At 40.5% G+C, this 23,263-nt stretch overlaps 1 protein-coding gene across 2 annotated transcripts; it reads left to right on the top strand.

Annotated features, from left to right (window-relative positions):
• The first annotated feature begins 582 nt into the window (after positions 1-582).
• hsf2 (heat shock transcription factor 2) lies at positions 583-23,168 on the top strand. Of its 2 annotated transcripts, none has more exons than XM_047574376.1 (12): positions 583-799; positions 1,613-1,721; positions 5,014-5,141; positions 9,182-9,306; positions 9,524-9,599; positions 10,854-10,915; positions 11,028-11,091; positions 12,036-12,169; positions 15,768-16,052; positions 17,101-17,203; positions 17,601-17,664; positions 20,618-23,168. In XM_047574376.1, exons 1-12 carry the CDS (start codon positions 707-709, stop codon positions 20,926-20,928), a joined length of 1,554 nt encoding a protein of 517 aa, XP_047430332.1. In that variant the 5' UTR covers positions 583-706; the 3' UTR covers positions 20,929-23,168. The 2 variants fall into 2 exon arrangements, with proteins under 2 accessions (XP_047430332.1, XP_047430331.1); XM_047574375.1 differs by having other exon boundaries at positions 584-799; positions 11,028-11,106.
• The last annotated feature ends 95 nt before the right edge of the window (positions 23,169-23,263 follow it).

Raw genomic sequence — 23,263 nt, forward strand, 5'->3', positions numbered from 1 at the left:
TTTCTGCGTTCCAAATCTGCAAATTTCACATTTACAGCATGGAGATGCATAACAACAACAACAACAATAATAAAAGTAATAATAATAATAATAATAATAAATATTATAGCGATTAAACGAAGAGACAGAGACGGTTATGTTTGCATTCAATTTGGCATATTTGTTGATATTTAATTTAAATTAATTTAATATTTAAATATACGTATTTAAACTAAGTGTCTTTAACGGCAACAGCACCGTAATAACAAGTGATGTAGTCTGCGCGCAACATGCTCACTGGCGTTTCCTAACCGGCTACCTTAGTAACCGTTGTTCTAGTCTACGCGCAACATTTTTTTTTATTATGAAAAAAAAAAAAAAACGCTAAAATCGGGGACCTTTTCAGGGACAACTTTATCCAGGGGACAGGTCACCCAAAAGGGGGACTGTCCCAAGAAATGGGGGACTTACTTTAATTCATTTTAGACAACCGCCTTAAAACCATGCTTAAAACTATATCCTTCGGTCTTTGCGTGGAACTCCACGTGAGGAGTCTTACGTAAAATCATTTTCGACCAATCCGCTGCCGATATCTACAACCGGAAGTTGTACGCCATTGGCCTTTTCCTAAAGGCAGATGTAACCTGTGTTTTTCTACGGCGTAAAAAACGGAGTACACGTTGCGCATTTTCAGGCAAAGTGAATTTATCCTTGAATTTTTTTGAATATGAAGCACAACTCGAGCGTCCCGGCTTTCCTCACCAAGCTGTGGACGTTGGTCGAGGATGCAGACACAAATGAATTTATTTGCTGGAGTCAGGTAATGTCGAAGCTGTACATCGTTAGCATGCTAGTTGTCTAAGCTAAAGCAAAGAAAACTGTAGCTATGGATATTTACCTTTATATATACTACAACAAGTGTACGCATTCACCACGCCACGAATATTTTTTCACAGTCGTAGTTCGTTTGACCTGCATCATTCCTAATTTCCCTACAGGGAAGTAATCTATCTATCTATCTATCTATCTATCTATCTATCTATCTATCTATTACACGCCACATAATCGATTCAAGCATAGATGTCGATGGGCAAAAAAACTTACCTAGGCACCAACTACTAGCTTCCCTTGTATCTTTCTTTAATGTACCGCTATTTGATAAGGCATATTATACTTAAGTACAAATAAATAAACATGTCAGTATAGTATTAGGGTTGAAAACAATTGCACATCTGGAATAAAAACTACAGATAGTTAAAAAGCCTTATGGCTGCTGGCAAAAGACCCTCCTGTACCTCCCTGTCCTCTTAGGGTGTGAGCTCTTCCCGAAAACCTGGAATGTGTTACTTTCATTGCATGTGATGGCCTTCATCTTCCTTGTCATCCTACTCTTGCCACCTGCTCTACTCATTCCTGGGTGACACTAATGATGTAATGATGCTGCCAGTGTTTAATCAGCTTATTTAACCCCATTAAAACAAATTTAGCCTCTACACATTGTCTGGATAAGTTCATTTTTGACTTTTGGGCTTTGAGTCACTCTAAATGTTGATGTGTGCACAGTTGGGTTAAGAGCATAATGAAATGGGTCCATCTGAGGTGATGTTCTGACTATCTCTGTGGTTCTTTCCAGGAGGGCACCAGCTTCCTTGTTTTGGACGAGCAGCGCTTTGCCAAGGAGATCCTTCCCAAGTTCTTCAAGCACAACAACATGGCTAGTTTCATCAGGCAGCTCAACATGTGTAAGGCTGTGTACAACTTTTTATCCTGCGTATATAGAGGACATTGACATTGACGCTACTGCTGCCCGGGAGTCATGCCCTACTGAGTGGCATAAACATGGTGAAATGTAGTAGTAAATACAGCGACACTGGGAAAAATGTGGATTATCAGAACAATTGAACTTGACACTGATCCATAAGAACTAGTAAAGTTGGATTAGAAAAGTGGATTAGCCTCAGTTTCAGTTAGTTTTAGGTCATGTTAGTTAGGATAAATGTAGCTAAATAAAAGATGCTAACACTCAGAGCTAGCCATACAATGCTGTAGCATCTGACCAAATGTTAAAAGAATGACGAGGAGTGATCACAGATACTCCATTAATTGTTGGAACTGAAATAGTTGCTGTTAGCCGTAACTACGCCAAAACAACAGCATCCACAAACTTATCTAACACCCCTCCAGAATGTAACTTGAGAAGGTATGACTTCATCAAAAAAAAAGAACGACATGAATTATATTACCTGACACGAAATGTGACCCACAACACCAGGTTTCTGTGCCTGGATTTCAGTTGTTCATAATGCAACGATCTGTTTACTTCTCTGTTCTTTGGTAGTTGGAGATATGTAAAAATATGTAGCCTATGACTCAAACTAATGCAGCTAATCTCCATGCTCAACTGTCAACTGTCGTACCCTCCATTCAGCATTAATCAGTTGTCCCAACAGCTGTCCATTAAGGCTGGGCGATTATGGAAAAAATAATAATCACCATTATTTTAATTGATAACGTAAACGCGATTATTCACTGATTTCAAAAAAAGTATTTATTCAACCACCAAAACTCAACTTTAAATCTGACTTTTTATAGCATAAATGTCACAGCCTCCGTTATCTCTCCCTGTCGCTGGGAACCGGTGGGTTATGGAGTGGCATTGTAAACAGCGTCCTCAATGGAGGACTGTGTTGTGGTGGCAGTGGCCTTTTGGGGTCTTTTGCTCCTTCAATACTTTGTCATAGACCACTTTATGGCAGAACTTTAAATGGTTAAATAAATATGTTGTGTTGCTTTGGGGTGCAGGCACAACAAACTTTGCAAACAATCTCCTTCTGCTCCACGTCCGACAATTTAAATCCAAAATGTCTCCAAATGACCGAAGTTGTCCTGTCTTTCTTTTCACCTAAAGGCTTAGCCTGGCTTTCTGCCATGTTGTCAATCGCTCATTCCACAATTGATCCACACAAATCACACGCTTGATGCAGCTGCACGCGATAGAGGTGCGTTCACGGTGCTTTTACAGCGCAGGAACTGTGCCACACTATGCCACACGGCACATTGATCGTTTTTTGATTAAAATATTATGATCGTGAGAAACCAAAATCGAAATAGCGAACAAAATTTGATCAGTCGTCCAGCCCTACTGTCCTTTATTTTTCTTTCTGTCATCTTGTTTTTGTTGGTGGCTTTTTGAGCGTCTGTTAACCTTAATAGGTGATTTAGATTAAGGTATGGCATCACTGCGGAGCATACATAGACCTTAAGCAAACCCTGATAGGTGGATAGGTGTTAAAGCACGCCTATGCCGACCCTAGCAATGTAGCTGATGTGCACTTCCCCCAGAATTATTTTGGATCAATAAGGAATTGGAAAGGTTAACCGAGGAGGTTTGGAGATGCAGACATCTGTGTGACTCATGAAAGTTTCAATCACCATTGCTGAAATTGAAGCAGCAAGTAGAAACAAAAATTAACCCTGATTTTCAAAAGTGTCTCAGCGGCTACTTTTGGAGTAGCCGCTGTGACACTTGTCTAGCTCTTGCAGTATTCTAAAAGCGCCTTAACGTCGTAGCATGATGACATGTACCTCCCCAGAAATGTAACTACGCAATGCAGACCAAAGGAGCTGTGACTGGTCCACTTGGTATGCTGGCACCAGCGTTTGCTACGTGTGTAGGTTGCATCTGTTTCCCGCAGTACTATAAAAGAGCCTTTAGAGTTTACATATTCATGCAGCTATCTAACTTTATGCTATGTTTACTAGGTATGTCCCAATCAACTGTTTTTTTTACCCTCCAATCAGATACTGATCTTTTAATATTTAGTATCAGCTGACTCAACTCCCAAAAAAAAAAAGAAATCCTCGCTGGAGAGTCAAGCAGACATGTTTAGTCATGTGATGTTGGAAGAAGAGTACAAGACATGGGATGCATGTTACATGAGATTGTCAACATAGTCATTGTACTGATGTTTGGTGTACAGAGTTCTCATTAAGTTACTGAATAGAAATAAACACAAGCTCATGGGGCAAAACACTCATGTCAGGGACTCATCTTTCTGCAGCGTTACCAGCTCTCTAGAAGGGAACCAGATGTGCTTTTTTCATACGCCCATGTTACTGGCCTGAATGTCAAGCTTGAAGCTGATGTTCATTGAGAATCATTGTAATAATGCCTACATCCTAGGGCTGCATGATTCTAGAAAAAATGTGAATCATAATTTTTTTGCTTAGAATTGAGATCACGATTCTTTGGCCCAATTATTTTTTTTTTTTACAAAATGTTTATTGCACTGATGAACTTTAACAAAACAAAAAAAACATTCAAATAGTCATTCAAGTTGCCTTGCGGCGCTGCAACGAGGGCAGAACACACTTTAAAAATGCACCTCAGACTGTTTGTCATCATTTTTGCTTAAATCCAAAATACTTCCACACTGCCGAATGCAAAAATTTTTTGGGTACAAGTTCAGGTCGGGTCTGTGGGTGACTCTCGCCACTACCACCTGGGGTTCCTTCACCATCCATTTAATTCTCTTTACCGCTGACTTCTCTCTGCTTCTCTCCCTCACTGTTTCCACACACTCAACTGCAGACGGGCTTCCTCCACGGAATCACGTGTTGTAAAGACACTTTACCATAGGTTGAGGGAGGAGTCAGCATCAGTGCTGCCTTTAGGGGCACTTGAAAAAATCTGAGAAGAAATGGGAGCATTTTTTTTCTGGTGTCGCTTGTTAAATAAAATGCTTAAGAATCGTTGTGTTTTGAAGTGAGATCACATGTATGTGTGAATCGAGACTGCGTTTTTTTTTAAACTATTTATCGTGCAGCCCTACTACACTCTTACCTGGGGGCTACATGGGAATATTTCTATTAGTGACATGTGACCGTGGCCTGATTATTAGAACCAAGGTTTTTCTAGGAGAACATTACATTGTAATGATGAGATAATCATTGTTATTGATTGTCCCCCTCATTGATGATGAGGAGTTCTGATTGTGTGTGTGTGTGTGTGTGTATGCACTCCCATTTGTTCAGATGGCTTCCGTAAGGTGATGCACATTGATACCGGGATCGTGAAGCAGGAGAAGGATGGTCCAGTGGAGTTTCAGCACCCCTACTTTAAACATGGACAGGATGATTTGCTGGAAAACATCAAGAGGAAGGTAGAGTGATCAGTTAGTTCTTTCTGTTAAATTGTCAAAAGAATTAATGTGCTGAAAATACTTTTGAATAGTACAGACTGTCAACACCAAATCAGTTGTATGTAGTTCTATATACTGAAGTGTTGCCCCCCTTACTGATTTCTTATTTTTCTGCATGTTTGTCACATTTAAATTTTTAAGATCATCAATCAAATTTAAATATTAGTCAAAGATAACACAAGTAAACACAATATGTAGTTTTGAAATTAAGGTTTTTGTTATTAAAAGGCAAAACAAAATCCATACCTACATGGCCCCGTGTGAAAAAGTGATTTCCCCCTAAACCTAATAATTGGTTGGGCCACCATTAGCAGCAACCACTGCAATCAAGTGTTTTTTATAACTTCAGTGAGTCTTTTCCAGCGCTGTGGAGGAATTCTGGCCAACTCATCTTGCAGAATTATTGTATTTCAGTCACATGAACCACATTTTAAGGTCATGCCACAGCATCTCGAATAGGATTCAGGTCAAGACTTTCAGTAGGCTACTCCAAAGTCTACTGTTATGTGATGTTCTTTTTCTGAAATGCAGTGTTACTTTTACGCCAGATGTAATGGGACACACACTTTCCCAAAAGTCTTGGGGATCATCAAAATATTTTCTGGCGAAACTGAGACTAGCCTTTATGTTCCTTTTGCCTCTTGAACACTGACCTTAACTGAGACAAGTGAGGCCTGCAGTTCTTTGGATGTTGTTGTGGGGTCTTTTGTGACCTCTGGGATGAGTCGCCTCTGAGCTCTTGGGGTAATTTTGGTCAGCCAGCCACTCATGGGAAAGTTCACACCTGTTCCGTGTTTTCACCATTTGTGGATAATGACTCTCACTCAATGTGTTTACATGCATGTGAAAAAAACGAAATTTGCCTTGAACAGACTCTAGCTGGAAAACTTAAGTGCATGTAAACACGTCTGATGAAAATTAGAGTTCCCGGTTCCATGCAGCTCTTACGTTCATATCGAAGTTTCGCTTCGCTTCGCTTGAGTTCAATACGGTATTTTCCTCAAAGTTTCCCAGTAGGAGTAAGATCATTTGAGTAAACAATTTGTGTCAAGTTCGCTATCAAAACGACAGGGAAAAAATGCACAGCAAAACGGAAATATGAAGATGAACACAGGACGTTTTTAACAAAGTGGGAGAGTTTATATCTTTTTGTTAAACGTAATGGCAAGCCATTCTGCCTTATGTCAGGCGTCATTAGCGCATTTCAAAGCTTCAAATCTTCAGCACCACTTCAGCTCACTAAGTAAGTAGTAAGTAACATACATAGTAAAAGGAAAAAGCTATTGTAAATTATAATATTTTTGTTTGTGGACTTTGTCTGTGTGAGACAGTGCACACAGTGTTCATTGTTGGAAATGACTGGCCTCTCTTTGTACTGTAGGAGTCAATTTCTGTCATTATCATGTTGGTGCGTGACATTTACAATAAATCTGGCTGAGCAAAGGTGTGTGTTAGAGTGAGAGAGGAAGGGATGGGGTGATGTTCATGTGTGCCCATGTGTATGATGTGGCTCTTTGCCGTAACACAGTAAAAAATGTGGCTCTTGGTCTCTGCCTGGTTGGCCACCCCTGCCTTATCCGATTAAGAAACCCAGATAATGCCATTGGAATTTGTTTTTTTCTCCGTCATATATACGCTTAATCGGACTACAACAGGATAACGTGTGTGTGCACATGCTCCACAACTGCTGCGCTGGTGTATGACCCCGGAACAAAAACATTCAAGAAAGCTGGTCGCAGAAGAAGACGGTAAACAGAGCCGGTGGAAGAACCACCCAAGGGATAGCACATATCTTACCTGCACCAAAAGTAGCGCGCACATTACGTACAACATTAAAAGAGCTGTACTGTTATCCGTCTGTTAGAAATTCCGGTCCGTCACACAAACAACTCTTGTTAATTATATGACGTAATAGATCAACCAGAAACCGGGCCGTAGTAACGTGGTATTAACCCGCAGAAAAGACATATTGACACAACGCCACCTAGTGTGGAGGAGGACATGTTCCCTTGAGTTATTCGATTTTCTCTGCTGCCTGTTAACTGGGACATGGACCACATTCAAAAATTTCGATTTTCGAGCATAGCACGATTAAGCTGTGCATGTAAACGCACTGCCTGTGGTTCACTGGAGTCCCAAAGCTTTAGAAATTACTTTCTAACCTTTTTCAGACTGATAGATCTCACTAACTTTCTTTCTCATTTGTTCCTGAATTTTTTTTAGATCACAGCATGATCTCTAGGCTTTCAGGATCTTTTGATCTAATTCACTTTGTCATTTGTCCTATTGAAGTGATTTCTTGATTGAGAACAGGTGTGGCAATAATCAGGTCTGGGTGTGGCTGGAGAAACTGAAGTCAGGTGTGATTAACACAGTTAAGTTATGTTTTAACAGGAGAGAGCAACCACTTTTTCTCCCAGGGCCATGTAGGTTAATAAAAACTTTGCCTTTTTTGTTTGCTTGTGTTATCTTCTCATATTTAAATTAGTCTGATTATCTGAAACATGTAGTTCGGTGTTTCCTCTACATTCATTTAGGAGTGGCGGGCCACCATTCCTAAATCCTAGCCGCCGCTCCTTCAAATTTCTTTTCTTTTTTTATTGACGCAAATACACCACCACCGCATGTCTCCACCTTCACTGAGTCATGCACTGTGTCGGGTACTCGCAAGTACTAAGGTAAACAACAGATAACTATCTTGCTCAATATCTGCTCATTGGGGTTCTTAATCTACCGGTTACTGTCTCTTTGTAAACTTCCTCAAGTGTCTCGACCCGCTGGATGGTGCTCAGTTTATCAGTAAAGAACGAGGTTATTATGACACCCCATGTCTGTTCAAGTTGTATTCTTTTTGCTCAGGTGTAAGGGTGGGCGATATGGCAAAAATATCATATCGCAATTTTTTAAAAAATAAATTCACGATTTCGATTTTATCACGATCTTAAATTGAAAAATGAAAAGCAGACAATTTAGTCCGAAGAACCTTTCTTAACCAATTTAAATAGTCGCAGTTTTGCCTGCATGTGCAAACAGTCAGGTTTAAAAGACGGGGCAAGGCAGTGTTGTACAAGTATTTTCAGCTGGGCAGCTCGTACCGTGGGTACTACAACTACTTTAAGCAGGCGTATGAACCCCTTGTTTTCTACCGTCTTGAACGGTACCATATCTTATAAAGGGTAACTGCTTCTGTTACCTCTTTCCATCGCTTGCTTGACTTGTCATACGGAGTTCCTTTGTTAAATGCCTGTTATGTTGAGTGTTTTGGTCTTACGCTATCTGCTGCCTCCGCCTGCGGTGCCGATGCCGCCGGACCCCTCGCTGTTTGGCTCTCAGCATATTGTTTGGGATGATTCCTCTTCAAATGATTGAACGGGGTTGTCGTGTCGCCAGCGTGCAAACCTGTTTTGTGCAAACTTTGCACACAACATTTGCCTGCGCTTCATCAGTTGAGGAAAATCCAAACCTATTCCATATAATGGAAGTGAATTTTTTTTTTAGTGACCATGGCTCTCCATGTGGCTACTGCTACACACATAGACAAGGAGGCGGGTAAGAAAGCGCGTCACTGCCCCTAATACGCTATGATTGGTCGGTCGTCTTCACGTTGTAATCTTTCATGATTTAATATCGTCGTATCGCCCACCCCTACTAGGTGTATGTGTGTCACTGGTGGGACGAGGCAGGGAGGCGAGGAGACTAGTAGTTGTGTAGTTGTGACGAAATCAGCAAAGGGGCCAACACTTTTTCATATCAATCCACATTCAATGAATATAAAGTACTGTTTGTATTTTTTAATTAAGAAAGAAAAAATGATTTGGATGAAATTAATGGAATAGTGAGGCACAGTTTTGACTTGTTTATCCTCAAGTCCTTTGAAACATCTGTCTAGACACTGGCCAGCCAATTTTGTTTCAGATGTCAGATCAGTTTTGGTGTCATGTTAAGTTTCCTGGGGTGAAATCCTGAAAATACCAGAGTTAACTGAAATGTATGTTTGCCAGGTTTCTAACGCCCGTCCAGAAGACAACAAAATTAGACAGGAAGACCTATCCAAGATATTAGCGAGTGTCCAAAATGTTCACAGCAAACAGGAGAACATCGATGCCAGGTTGGCCACACTCAAGAGGTGAGTGTAGAGCAAAATTTGCCTGTGTCTATTAGTGGAGGTCACTGTCTTTATAAAGCACAGCTATTTTCTCCCTGGAAATGTTTGACATGAATGTGTTATCACATGGGTTTTCTGAAAGGATTTATTATTTGAATGCATCCATATTAATGATGTAGTGTGAATAACTTTTTCTCTGCGTCTCTTTTCTGTTAATTGTAAATGTTTTGTTGCATAGGGAGAATGAAGCTTTGTGGAGGGAGATCTCAGATCTGAGACAGAAACATGCCCACCAACAGCAACTCATCAAAAAGGTTAGTTCTGTACCAGACCGATTAGCTGTCATTATGTGGAACTGTATTCAGACACGTAGTTCCTAACCTCAAACACGAGAAAAATGAGAGACTGCAGAGAACGCCCGCAGTGAGGTGGCGCTACAGCAACACCATGCGGATCGGAGCTGCGGTAGTCATTCACAATCGGCCCGACATTTTCTTTTTGTTTTAAAATCGTTATTAAGACATTCAAAATTGGTATTGTAGTGTAAGAAAAGGTATTGCAGTATATTGAAACATCGATATTTTTTCCAACCCCTAATGTTCATACTTTCTAGATTGAGATAATACTTTGTAATTTTGAATGTGGCACATCCTTACCAGGAATTTGTCTTTGAATAAGTGATATTTTGTTTTACAAGGATTAATTAAACAACCTTTTGATTGGTCTGCTGACCATCAACCAGATGGCCCAGACACTTTGTAAAGTCTTGACTTCCTATGTTATGGTTGCTAGGTTAGACAAGCGATAGCAGTAGAGGTTCCATTCCCATAGAAAAATAAGAAACGCAAAACTTATGATTTGGTAGTTTGTCACTTTGAGTTATTTGACTTACTGTTATCCCATTCTCCTAATTTCCAACTTTTCCTCCAAAGACATTGAATGGATTTAGCTCAAATGATCAGTGAATGAGGGGGGCATGGCATGACACCTGTCAATCACTTACAAGAACTAAATGAATGAAAGCGGACCAAGAGTGCTGGGGCTGTTTTTTGTGAGGGCTTAGCCCTGTTAGCCCATTTATACCAGCTGTCCCTGTAATTGTGACTCTTCAAAAACATGAAAATAGTATAGTCAATAAGCATGGATATAAGAGAGGTATAACTGCATAAAAACAGAAAACTGGTGAAAGCACTAGTAATTTCTTCTTTCTGCCAACATTTGCATGGTTGTTAACTTTAGCTGTCTCATGTCCATTTCAACTCCAGACTGTGGATTGCATTTTTTCAAACTTTTTCATTGTGATTCACATTGTTTGTTAACCTAGCAACAGTAACATAGGAAGGGGATGGGACTTGACAAATGGTAGTAGCTCTCTGGTTGGGGGTCACCAGAAGGTCAAGACACAGTGAATTTTCAACAGATCTACAGAATATTCTGTCACCACACGTGGCACCATTGTTATATAATAAGCACTAGTAAACACTTATAGAAAGCTTGCTTTTGGAAAGGAAAAGAGAGATGTTAAATCGTGGTTTCTATGTTTATTTATTTATTTATTTCTTTTTCAGCTGATACATTTCATTGTCACATTGGTACAGAACAACCGCATCCTGAATTTAAAACGCAAAAGGTAAGTTGACACCTGTTCCATCCCCAACAAGTTACTGATCATCATTTTGTCAAAGAACTTATATTAACTAGAGTATGAACTTGAACTGTTTGTGTCACTATCTTTTGGACAGGCCGATTCTTATGAATAGCAATGGAAAGAAGCCAAAATACATCCATCAGATCTATGATGACAAGGTGTGTGTTGACCAGGTCAGTAAATCGTCATATATTCAAAGTGAACTCATTTCCGATATGGTTGGTTGCTGCTCATCTTATTTCCCATACCTACATGCTTTGCAACCTATTTCACATTTGTATTACAATTTTGAAGTAATTTCCTTTAAACAATCGTTGATGTGGGAAATAGTTATTTAGACCACAGTGCTTTGGAGTTGATCAGGTTCAAGGACCTTTACCTGACAGGCCATCTTTGGTTTGTGCCATATGTCTGTTATCGAAGCCAAATCCAGGTCAAATTTTTGTAATCTCTTTCGGATTGGAGACACATGTGCTTAAAAAAAAAAAAAAACAGTTGCAAGACTTACCTGTAAATCCTGAGATGAAAGTTTGAGATTCTTGCAGACTTCATTTTCCTTCAAATGGTCTTCTGTTAGTCCACAATCTGTTGGAACAGCCAGTGCTGGACAAGTTGGCAGTTTCTTGAAATGTAGACAGTTTTTTTTTTTTACTGTGGAATTTATTACAAATCATTTGGGGATCTTATTAAACCCTTGCCAGACTCAAGCAATCACAACCTTTTTTGAAGACTTAAAAGAGCTTGATCTTGGCATGACAACACTGCCCAATTCAGTAGCCAAGAACAATGCACCCTTCATCTTAGTGGTTTAAATAAGACAGGTTCCACATACAGTATGTCTCCCTAAGAGGGTTGAAAATATTAGCACCTAATCTGGAGCCACTGATTCATATTTTATGGATTTGAATCTGATGAACTGTTTTTTCTATGTGGATGATCTCTACTTTTGTTTTAAAAGTAACTATAAAAGGATAATAATTTTGGAGTAGTCCACTTGACATTAATTGTTTCTTCAAATGTGTTAAAACAAGTTAGGCCAAGATAGCTCTGAAGAGGAAATTTTCTGAAGTTCAGATACTGACTGAGTGACCCTCCTGTTTAGCCATCTGTCAACAGTCTAAATGGTGTGAAGGGCTCAGAGATATCGGATGACGTCATTATCTGTGACTTGACTGAGAATGATGCAGAGTCGACTGCTGAGATTACAGAAGAGTCGCCCAGAACCTATGAGAATGGGTAAGACACCTTTCTGTTTACTCTTTCCTGTTGCTTTCACACCGTTAATTGTTAAACCTGATGTGAACTAACAATGACAGCAGAATAGAAAGTGTGTGCATTTATGATCTCCTACGTGGTTAGGATTTTTGGTGGTAGGTATTTGCATACAGTATGTGCAACTGCAAGCATTCTAAACATGTGACGATGGATGGAGGATTTTATAATATAACTAGGTTGACCTTATTCGCCCTGACAAAACGAAACAAGAAGAGAGGAGGAGAGGAGAGGAGAGGGGAGGGGAGGGGAGGGGAGGGGAGGAGAAGAGCTTGCCGTCTTTGTCAACACTAATGGTGCGTTCCATTTGTACTCAGAAGTCGGAATTTCTGAGTTCCGACTTGGAATTTTCAACAGGATCTCCCCCCAAAGTCTACTCAAAGTCTAAGAATCCTCACTATCCCTGAGCTGAGTTACCAAGATGGCTGCCCCGTGTGTAAATAGTTATTAGAAGCTCCTGTAATATTTTGTGTATTAGCAATTCTGATTAGTTTTTGTTGCATTAAATCAGTCGTACAGACAGAATTTTTCAACGTACATATGTTGCAATGCTGTTACAGTGTAATTTAAGTTTTTTTATGTGTTATGGGAACTACAAGTCCATGTTGCGCTAACAGTAATAACCATGTAAAACCATAACAGTGCGAAACACCATTGTGGCGAACTATGATTAATAGTGTATTTTTTTAAAAACATTAAACAGTTAAACATTTGAATATTTCTTGAAATTTTCTGCCTTGTGTGGTCTAGTAAATTTCATCACTGTAAATAATTCTAGTAAAAAACCTCATGAGTTGCTTCAAGTTATCTGTTCCATTTGCAATTTGTGTAGCTTAAATAGCCTAAATTTAGTTGCCCCATAAACATTATAGCAATAATATCAAGATTTTTTTTTTTTTTTTTTTTTTTTTGGAACTTCAATTTCATTCTGCACTCAAAAAAATTAATTATTGAACACACCAAGTTATATATGGACAAGACAAGAGCTTTCATGGACAAGGCCATCTAGTTTTCCGAGTTCTTGCCTGATAACTCGGGCGTGAAGTCAGTTACCAGTGCTGAATTCAACCCTCCGAGGTAAATGGAACGCACCATAAATGGTTTAACCCTGGACTCGTAACCATCAAGAACTGTGTGTACTTCTGATGTGGAGCTCATTGTGGTAGGACTACCTTCCACAAGAGTTCGCACACGTCATCATGATGGTTGTTTACATTCATCCGTGAGCGGCTGCAGCCAGCGCAAGTGACATCATCTACTCTGTGGTCAGAGGATTACAGATGCAACATCCCAGCGCTCTCATCCTAATCAGCGGGGACTTCAATTTGTCTCTCTCTTCTGTCCTCACCAACTTCACTCAGTACATAGACTGTGCAACGAGAGGGAATAAAACCCTGGACCTCCTATATGCCAATGGCCAAAGCATACAATTCTGCTTCTCTCCCTCCCTCCCCTGGGCGACTCGGACCATAACCAAGTACACCTCGACACCACCTACAGACTGATGGTGGGACAACAGGTGGTAAAGGTAAGGTCTAAGGAGACAGGAGGCACTGCAGGAGTGTTTTAATGTCACACAGAGTATTTTTGAGGAGGACTTCAGAGACAACATTGTGGGTCTCTCTTGTTGCATAACGGACTACATACAATTCTGTGAAGACAACATCGTCCCAACAAAAAAGGCCTGTTGTTTTTCCAGTAACAAGCCATGGATAAACAAAAATATTAAAGGCCTTCTTAACAGGGAGAAGAGAGCACTTCATGGCCAAAGATTGTGAGGATCTCAGGGGTGTTCAAAAGGAGCTGAAGAGGAAACTGAGAGAGGCCAGGGACAGCTATAAGGACATGATCGAGGCCAAGATAAGACAAAACAACACAAAAGAGGTCTGGCGCTAGATGAAAAGGATAACACGCTGTGGGAAAACCTTATCTGTAGTCAGTGGTGGCCCAGAATTTGTATCAGAGCTAAACCTATTGTTCAGTAGTTTTGAAACCACCCTTGCTAGCTCTGATTGTGGATCTGTGTCCCCACTCCCCACCACTGCAGCCATTAACACCTCTGCTGTAGGTTCTGCTTCCCTCCACATCTACCAGTGCGTTTACATGCATGTGAAAAAAACGATTTATTGCCTTAATCTGACTATCAGAACAGGAGAACTTAAGTGCATGTAAACGCGTTACTCCGATTAAAATCGGAGTTCTCATTATCCGATTGAGACACCCAGATAATGTGATTGGAATTCGATTTTCTCTGGCATTTATACGCTGAACTGGACTTTTTAATCAGATAACGCGTGTGCGCATTCTCCACAACCACTCCGCTAGCGTGTGATCCCGGAACAACAATGTCCAAGAAAGCTAGTCGCAAAAGAAGAAGAAGGTAAACAGAACCGGTATAAGAACTGTCTGAGGGATAGTGCACATCTTATCTGCACCAGAATTAGCGCGCACATTGTTTGAAATCCCTGTCTGCCTCATGAACGACTCTTGTTTAATATAATGGCAATATATGTAATAGGTCAACCAGAAAGCGGGCCGTAGTAACGTGGTATTAACCCGCAGAAAAGACATATCGACACAACGCCACCTAGTATGGAGGAGGACATGTTCACGTGAGTTATTTTTTCTGTTGCATGTAAACTGGAACACGGACAGTAGTAAGAAAGTTTAATTGTGAGCATAGCTCGATTAAGCTCTGCATGTAAACGCACCCACTCACTACAGGCCAGTGGAATTACAGACCTTGTCCCAGTTTACATGCAGCGCAAGAAAATCGAATAACTGTTCTCCTCTTCCACACTAGGTGGCGATACGTGTCTTTTCAGAGACAGATTTCCGGCTGGCCTGTTATGTGATATAATAAACAAGAGTCGTTAATGCGGCATACCGGCATTTCAAACGACAACCAGACAGATAATAGTACATTTTTTAATCTTGTACGTAATACTACTACTACTTCTGATGCAGGTAAGAGTCACACTATCCCTCAGACGGCTCCATTTCTCTTCTTCTTCTTCTACGCCCGGCTTTCTTGGACGTTTTTGTTCCAGGGTCACAAGCCAGCGCAGCAGTTGTGGAGCTTGCGCACACGCATTATCCGATGAAAACTCATTCCAATCGCATTATCTGGGTGTCTCAATCGGATAATGAGAACTCTGATTTTAATCGGAGTAACGTGTTTACATGCACTTAAGTTCTCCTGTTATAGTCCGATTAAGGCAATAATTTTTTTATCACGTGCATGTAAACGCACTGACTGAGCGGATATGTAGCCTATTTACATAGTCACTTTATCCACAGCCATTGTCACTTTGTTCTTTTGTTGACTGTTGTGTTTGTCCTTTTTAGTGCCTGTTTATTTGCTTCTTTGGTCACTGTTGTATTTTTTTACTGGACTTGTGCTGCTGTACCATTTGAATTTTCCCAGTGGCCATCAATAAAGTATTATCTTATGATTCCTTTGGGTCTTGCTTTAGCTACTGTCTTTAAAAGAACTAATAATATGCATAGTTGCAATGAGTGTCTTTATTAACAGCATGTTTTTATTAATATGCTCCCTCAGCGATATAGAAATTGTGGAGGTAGAGCTGGACAGCTGCGTGGTACTGCCAGCTGAGATGGAGCTGAGTACCACATGCACAGATGACATCAAACAGACGGAGGCTGATTTGTCAGCAGCTGCAGATGTCAGCCAGAGGAGCAGCAATCTAGACAGCAGTAGACCAACTAGCAGCGCCCTACAGCTAAATAAGCCCTCTGGTTTGAATCTTGACGACCCCATGAAGATGATGGATTCCATATTGAATGAGAATGGAGCAATATCACAGAACATCAATCTGCTGGGCAAGTAAGGGCCAACCTAAAATTACAGGATTGCTGAACAAACACCATTATGATGGATACTGTTATTGACTAAATTTTATTTTTATTGAAGTCTGTCTAGTTCTGTTTTTGTGGTAGAGTTGTAGGTACTAAACTCTTTTTAACTCTTTAACCCTCATTGTAATTCTTGGACAAGTGTTATTATAGGTCATAATGAGACTTTTTTACTTTTGCAAAATTTCTCAAATTTTTTGATTAATGAAGTTACCACTATATAGTTCCATGCCCCTTAAGTGTTAAACAAATGTAAACATGTATTTAGACCATTTGAGCATACATGCTGATTCAGGCACTTGTCAACATTATCACATTAGACAACATTAGGACACTTCTTCCGAGTACCTAATAAATCAGTTGTACTCAGTGTTCATGCAGACGTGGACCTTAAAGACCACATTAGATCTGAGAATGTTTCCTTGATCTTCTCTGATTGGCTGAATGAAAACCTCATGCTTCTAAACATCACTGAGAGACACAGGGACACATTTTTTAAACGTGGGCTGATGTTACCAAAAATGATCCCTTGCCCCATAAATGGCTAGTGTGTTAGGCTGAGTCATTGTAGTTCCACAGTCCTGAACATTTTAATGTTATCTATAAACAGTTGGATGGAATTTCTTGGAACTCTTCGACTCAAGATTGACATTTTGAAAGTGACAGTCAAGGTCACTGTGCACTCAATGAATTATCCAACAAGTCAAATATATGTTTCACTGTGACATAATGCTCTGCAAAAACACATATTACTGGTACATTTGAGCTGGGCTTGGTGTTTAAAAGAAGAAGTGGTATTCTGAAATGTCATTCCTTTTGAGGTCAGGATCAGGCCTCTTTCCTGGTGAGTCACAACGTGAAGTGGCAGACCCTTTGTCCTTGTTGACAAGTTATTTCTTTATGATTTTAGCTGAATGTTTGGCCTCATTTTCCTCTTGCTGATGAAATTTGGATTAACACCCACTGCGATGTGTATTTCTTGTTACTGATGGTGTGTGTGTGTCTGTGTGTTCTGTCAGGCTGGAGCTCATGGACTATCTGGACAGCATTGACTGCAGTTTGGAGGACTTTCAGGCCATGCTCTATGGAAAACAGTTTGGCGTTGATTTTGATGGCTTAGAGGTAAAATTTTATTAATTGCACATGTAACTAGAAAACATTAATCTGATCAGTTATAATAAAGCACAGTTTAACTTAATAAGAGCATCAGAACAATTCCTTTTTTTGGCAGTATTATTGGAAGGGGATGAGAAGAATGAATCTGAAGCAAGCAGATAATTTCAAACATGCATCTGAACAAAGCAAAAAAACAAGCAACAGGATGATTAAAAACACTGATCAAAACAGCATTCAAAGAATTAACAGCCCAGTGACTGAAAGTCTCTGCATTACAATTAAACAGGATTACTAAGGCAAAAAGCTTAGTCAGCAGTGTGTCATTATGTCAAAGGTGGGTGTGCTGGCACATTGTCAAAGAAATGAATATGAGTACATTGATTTCTTGCCTGTATGTTTTCAGGAAAGTGTGTGTTCCAAAGAGAATACCGACACAGACAGAGACAGGTCAGAGGAAGATAACACAGGTGAGTGAGGACTCTCACACTTGACATGCTCACTTCTATTCTTTTGCAGTCTTTAATTCACTTACAGTTATTGAAACCCCATAATTGTATGAATGTGGTCCTTAACCCAAGGGATATTAGTAAACACATTTCCCATTAACCATGACCTGTATAGAACAGTGTTGTTCTCTCAATCAGCCACCTGCACAGTGGTGAATGATTACAGTATAATGCAGCCAACAAACAGACATCCAGAAATACTAATGCAAACACTATGTACATAGATTTCGGTTAATTTGTGTGCCTTGTCATGAGTGAGTTTGTTGTATTCGCAATGTGTTTGATACCATCAGTTGTGTTATGTAGTTGTAGGGTTGGTACACAGTTTTCTACAATGAATAGACCTATTTGACTCTCAACCTGAATGAGTGGTTCTTGGCCTAATATGGATTAGAACAAAAGGCAGTCATTACTTTTAAAACATGATGTCTGTAATGCAGAGTATCCACTCCTTAGGTGTGCCAGCCTCAGAAACTGCAAATTATCACCACAACAGATTAGAGCCCACATAAATTCTTCACAGAGTGGCAGATACATCTCACCATCAGCTGGACAGACAAGACTGTAGAATCAGGCAGTAGCTGCATAGAAGTCACAGCACTGTAGAAGAATAACAACAAGAAGAGAATTGCTTGGTCCAGGAAATGGAAAGAATGGTAGACCATATGAAATCTGTTCTGGGATCTCCCTCTTATATGTGTGTGTTGCTACCCAGCCTGCCTAAAATCGAGGGGTGTCTGATTATGCGCTTCTGCTCAAGGTTTCTTCCTTTTCCTTGCCACAGTCTCCCCAGTGCTTACTCTCACAGTCTCAGTCTGGGCTTTGTAAAATATATTGAGATGGTGTATCGATAAGATTCATTTAATTGAATCAAACACTGTCGTGGAACAGGCCCTCATGAGGAAAGGGCAACCATGAGTTAACAACCCACATAGTAAGTAATCCAAAAGGCGTTTAAAAAAGGCAACCGGATAAGGAGAGTTTTCTTGAAGGTGTTTTGATACTCATCCATCCAGCTTCTTCAGTTTTCAGAGACGGGAAGTTGAGGTCTAAATAGAGAAACTCAGAAACTTGCTGGACTTGTTCCTGTAATGACCAGAAACTGGTCCCACTAAGGCCACATGCTCATGTACAAAAACAATCCGGTTTTCCTTGGCGTCATGTCGATTATTCCTCCGTAAATGTCGATCCATTGCAAAACCGCATCTAGTTGTAGAAAGTCCAGATTACAGTCCGTAATCCTTTTTAGCTCATGGTAGTGGTGATTTCGCTCAATGTGAAAGAGGCTTAAGCTACTCACCCTATGAATGGTGCTCTAATGAAGCCGTTGTAAATGGGAGCCTCCAGTCTCAAGGTGTGAATGGTGTTCAGACTTCTTGGGGACAGAACTCAACACTATATTGTAAATTGATGGAAGATTACATCTCTGTCCACCTTCTCTATTTAGAGAAGGTTTTTTCCACTTTCACATAGATGGTTTCCTTTACTCCTCTCTCAAACCATCTGTCTTCTCTGGCGAGGACTTTGACATTGCTACCTTCAAAGGAGTGTCATTTTCACAGTCGGTGCATTTACATGCAGAGCTAAATCGAGCTGTGCTCCAAGTTCAACTTTTTGAATGTGGTCCTTGTCCCAGTTTACATGCAGCGGAGAAAATCGAATAAATGACGGGAACATGTCCTCCTCCTCCACACTAGGTGGCGATGTGTGTCTTTTCAGTGGGATTATGCCACATTAATACAGCCCCCTTTCCGGTTGACCTATTACGTCATAAATTAATCAAGAGTCATTCATGCACTTTTGGTGCAGGTAAGATATGCGCTATCCGTGAGGTGGTTCTTCTACAGGCTCTGTTTACCTTCTTCTGCAACCCGCTTTCTCTGATGTTTTTGTTCAGGGGTCACGTGTCAGTGTAGCAATTGTGGAGCAGGCGCACACACATTATCCTGTTGTTGTCCGATTAAGCGTATTCATGCCGGAGAAACACAAATTCCAATTACATTATCTTGGTTTCTCAATTGGATAATGAGAACTCCGATTTTTTGCACTTCAGTTGTCCAGTTTGAGTCCGATTAAAGCAATAATTTGTGTTTTTTTTCACGTGCATGTCTACGCACAGTAGACTAGTGGGCCGCTGCACTTTGCCCTGATGAATACAAAATGATTTGACTTATATTTGGACATCAAGGAGAAACAACTTTTGAGTGTCATTTCTAATTAGAGCCCCACATTATAACCACACACTGAAGCATTCAAGAGTTGTAGCCTCTTTATTCTAGTTGTGTGACCGTGGTTATCCAGGGCAGTTTTGGAATGTCCGTAAGTCCTGGAAATGCCTTGACATGTCTTGAGAGAAATGTGTTTAAAATATTAATTTTAGTGGTTTTCAGTTCAAACAGGGAACAAGTCAGGCTTTAAACTGTGGTCCCATGTCTTGCAGCTAATAAGTGCCATCTACAAGCATCTGTGTATAAAACAATATTGAGGCGTAAACAAAACCCTTTCATTTCAGTCTTTTCAAACTTACCCCTTCCCAGAAGCAGTCACTGTAATTCAGAGAACTAAATTATAGTATTACCTCTCAAAAATAGACCTAACCCGTGTCTGTACTGCAAACAGTTCATGAACAGCTTTCAGTTTATTTTGGGTATGCCACGGATAGACATTAAATAAGCCTCGTACGGAAATGGAAGCAAGCCTTCACACGTGTTCTTTCATTTTCTAGTCCGTTGCAGCGGTGCTTTGCTAGTTCAGCATTTGTTGTGGAGTTGTGTAAAAGTGTTAAATCCATGTGCTATGAACAAATGGCAAATAGTGTTCACAGTCAAAGTGTTCAGATTTAGAGAGTTGGTGATTGTTTTTAAGCAGTGGCCTGGACGGAGCTTTCTCATGTACTTTTCTGTCTTGTGTTCAGATAAGCAGCTGATCCAGTACACCTCCTGCCCCCTGTTGGCCTTCCTTGATGGTTGCACCCCTTCTTCAGAGCTGGATCTGAGCAGCACCAGCACCGGTTCCTCCAGCTCCCACCTCCAGCCGTCTCCCAGCCCTGCTGCTTCATTGAGGCCGGAGCCACCCTCAGAGCTGCTGGAGTCCAAGCAGCCCCCTCGCAGCTCCCTAATTCGCTTGGAACCTCTGACTGAGGCGGAGGCCAGCGAGGAGACACTCTTTGATCTGTGCAGACTGAGTCCCGCTGGGCCTGAGACGGACTGCCTGAGCAGAGTGTGAGCACCACGGTGGTGATGCCACTCACACGGATGTTGGTCGACCACAGACCCAATGTTAATACTCCCTCACCTCTGTTGAGAAGCAGCAGCAGGGCACCAGGCAGGCGGAGAGATAACTGGTTAGCACACCTTTTTCATATTTAAGACCTGTTGCATTTAGTTGCAGAAATAACACCCATTTTCATCAAGTATATTACTTAACACATGACAGGCTAATAATACTAAACTAATGAAAACCACTCAGCCACCTCATCTACTTGATGTACATACTCCTCATTGTTTTTTGTTTCTTGCTCTATATCAACATTAGTGAAGATGGTTGTTGCCTGTACACATGGTAACGTGTACATTTACATCAAACCCAAAACCTAATGGGAGAAGTAGTATTACAAACAGAAACACTGGAGGAACTAAGAAGAAAGGAGTCATTCAAATATCTCTATCTTCTTCTGATTCTTTAACTAAGACATGTCATAACTTTGCCTTGAGTCTGTTTCTGCTAAGTGAATGCTTATTTTGAGGCTAGTGGTACTCTATTTCTGCAACTCTAATGTGTAATACCATGGCAACGAGCTGTGGCAAGGAAACTGTTTTCCTGTCGCACTGATTCTCCATCAGCATCAGATGACTGGAGCCTTTGTTTGTAACTCAGTGGTGTCCCAAACCGTCAGCAGAGAGCTGCTTCACATCCGGTCCTCTGACATCACCTTACCTGTAATAATGGATTCAACCTTTGTACATACATGTGAACTTCTGTTCCGATTCCTGTTTAGCTTTTGTTACATGTCTGTCTACAGAGCCGAGGCTTCAAGAAGCAGTATTCCCGCCAGATAGGATGATCTTTTTCGGAGGCTACTTCTCTTTGAGGTCAGACTTGGGGAAAATTTTGTTACATTTATTAAATAGAAAACTGGAACGTAAAGTGAACTAAAGGTTAGACGTTAACCTTGTTCAAAGTCGCTTCAGTTTCCTGAGCAGTGCCTGGTTGTGGCTTTACTGTGGCAGACACTAAAAGCCTGTACAGTACGTCATTCTCATCCGTATCTTGGCATGTGTGCATGCTGTAAATCTGGATCCAGATACAGTCACTTTGGTGAAAAAGATATCGTGTAGTGACTAAGCAATGTGATGTGTGCTTCTGACAACACAAACCCCACATCAGACTCTGTCATGCATTCCTTTAGCAGCATAATGATAATAAAACTAAGTGGTCTGGGGTTCAAAGTTCACATCTTGACTTTTGATGCAGTTTCATTTAATAAAACAGAAATGTCAGTTTTTGGTGCAGCTATTCGCTTTTTAACAAAAGTCCATTCTCACGGTTTGTGGGTAGATCATCAAACTGAAGACTGAATCTGTTTTGTAAGTAATAACACAGACTGTAAATATGTTTCACAGACATGTTTCGTGCTGCCTTTTGTTCAAAATAATTTGCGTGAGGGAATCGTATGATGGAAATCTCGATGTTGTATTTGCCGTGTTCCTGTTCAGCTGCTGCTGTTCAAGAGCCACGATCTACGCTGGTAAAAGCTCTTAAGCTTTCTGCTACTGTGAATCAAGAGATAAACGTCGGCCTTCATTTCCCCCATTCAGATGCAGAAGTGTGACTTTAAAGTGGACTGGTTGAGATGAGGCCTTAAATGTTACCGCTTCCTGTTACTCAAAGCAGCTTTGGTTTTCTGGTTGGCGCAGTAGCCTGCTGTACATTCTTCGAATTAACTTAGTGAATGGTAACGAGACCTGTTCCAGTTCCGGTTGTTGAGAATGGGGAAAATGAACCCAACTAGGAGATGCGGTTTGTGGTTGCTGTATTGAAATCAAGTCTGTGGTGTCTGGGCAGAACACTAGGTGTGTTAATCACAGGGAAATGCATCCTAGTCTAACTAAAATGTCATTGCATTTTGCACTTTTTTGGAGTTGTCAGATAGAGCTGAGAGTTTCCAGTCAGTAAGCGATCATAAATTGCCAAAATGCTTACAAAACTGCCCAAAATATTAGACTGGTATTTAGTTTACTACTTTAACCACCCTGATTACATAAGCAAGTGTATGTAAAAGTCATGCAGCAGCCATCCGCCACGACTCCTCACAGGTAGCTACAAGAAAACCATCTGAAGTCGGCATGTACTCCACTAGCAAACATACGGAGCGCTATACTCTTATTTTTATCATTATTTTATGTGATGTTTTGCACTGCTATGTCTGATTTGTTTTTAAATAAATTTACCAGAAAACAAACCAAGAAAAGATTTTTTATTTTGTTTAACACCAAATCTCTCCCAAATTTTGTTCGCCTATCCAATTTTTACCCAAACCACTCAACTGGATATTAAACCG

This window comes from Mugil cephalus, chromosome 21 (assembly GCF_022458985.1).
Source record: "Mugil cephalus isolate CIBA_MC_2020 chromosome 21, CIBA_Mcephalus_1.1, whole genome shotgun sequence".
NCBI classification, from domain to species: Eukaryota; Metazoa; Chordata; class Actinopteri; order Mugiliformes; family Mugilidae; genus Mugil; species Mugil cephalus.

Coding starts and splice junctions, on each gene's coding strand:
- hsf2 (XM_047574375.1), top strand. CDS start 707: ATGAAGCACAACTCGAGCGTCCCGGCTTTCCTCACCAAGCTGTGGACG. Junction 1,722..5,013: donor CATCAGGCAGCTCAACATGT/GTAAGGCTGTGT, acceptor CCATTTGTTCAG/ATGGCTTCCGTAAGGTGATG. Junction 5,142..9,181: donor TGGAAAACATCAAGAGGAAG/GTAGAGTGATCA, acceptor TATGTTTGCCAG/GTTTCTAACGCCCGTCCAGA.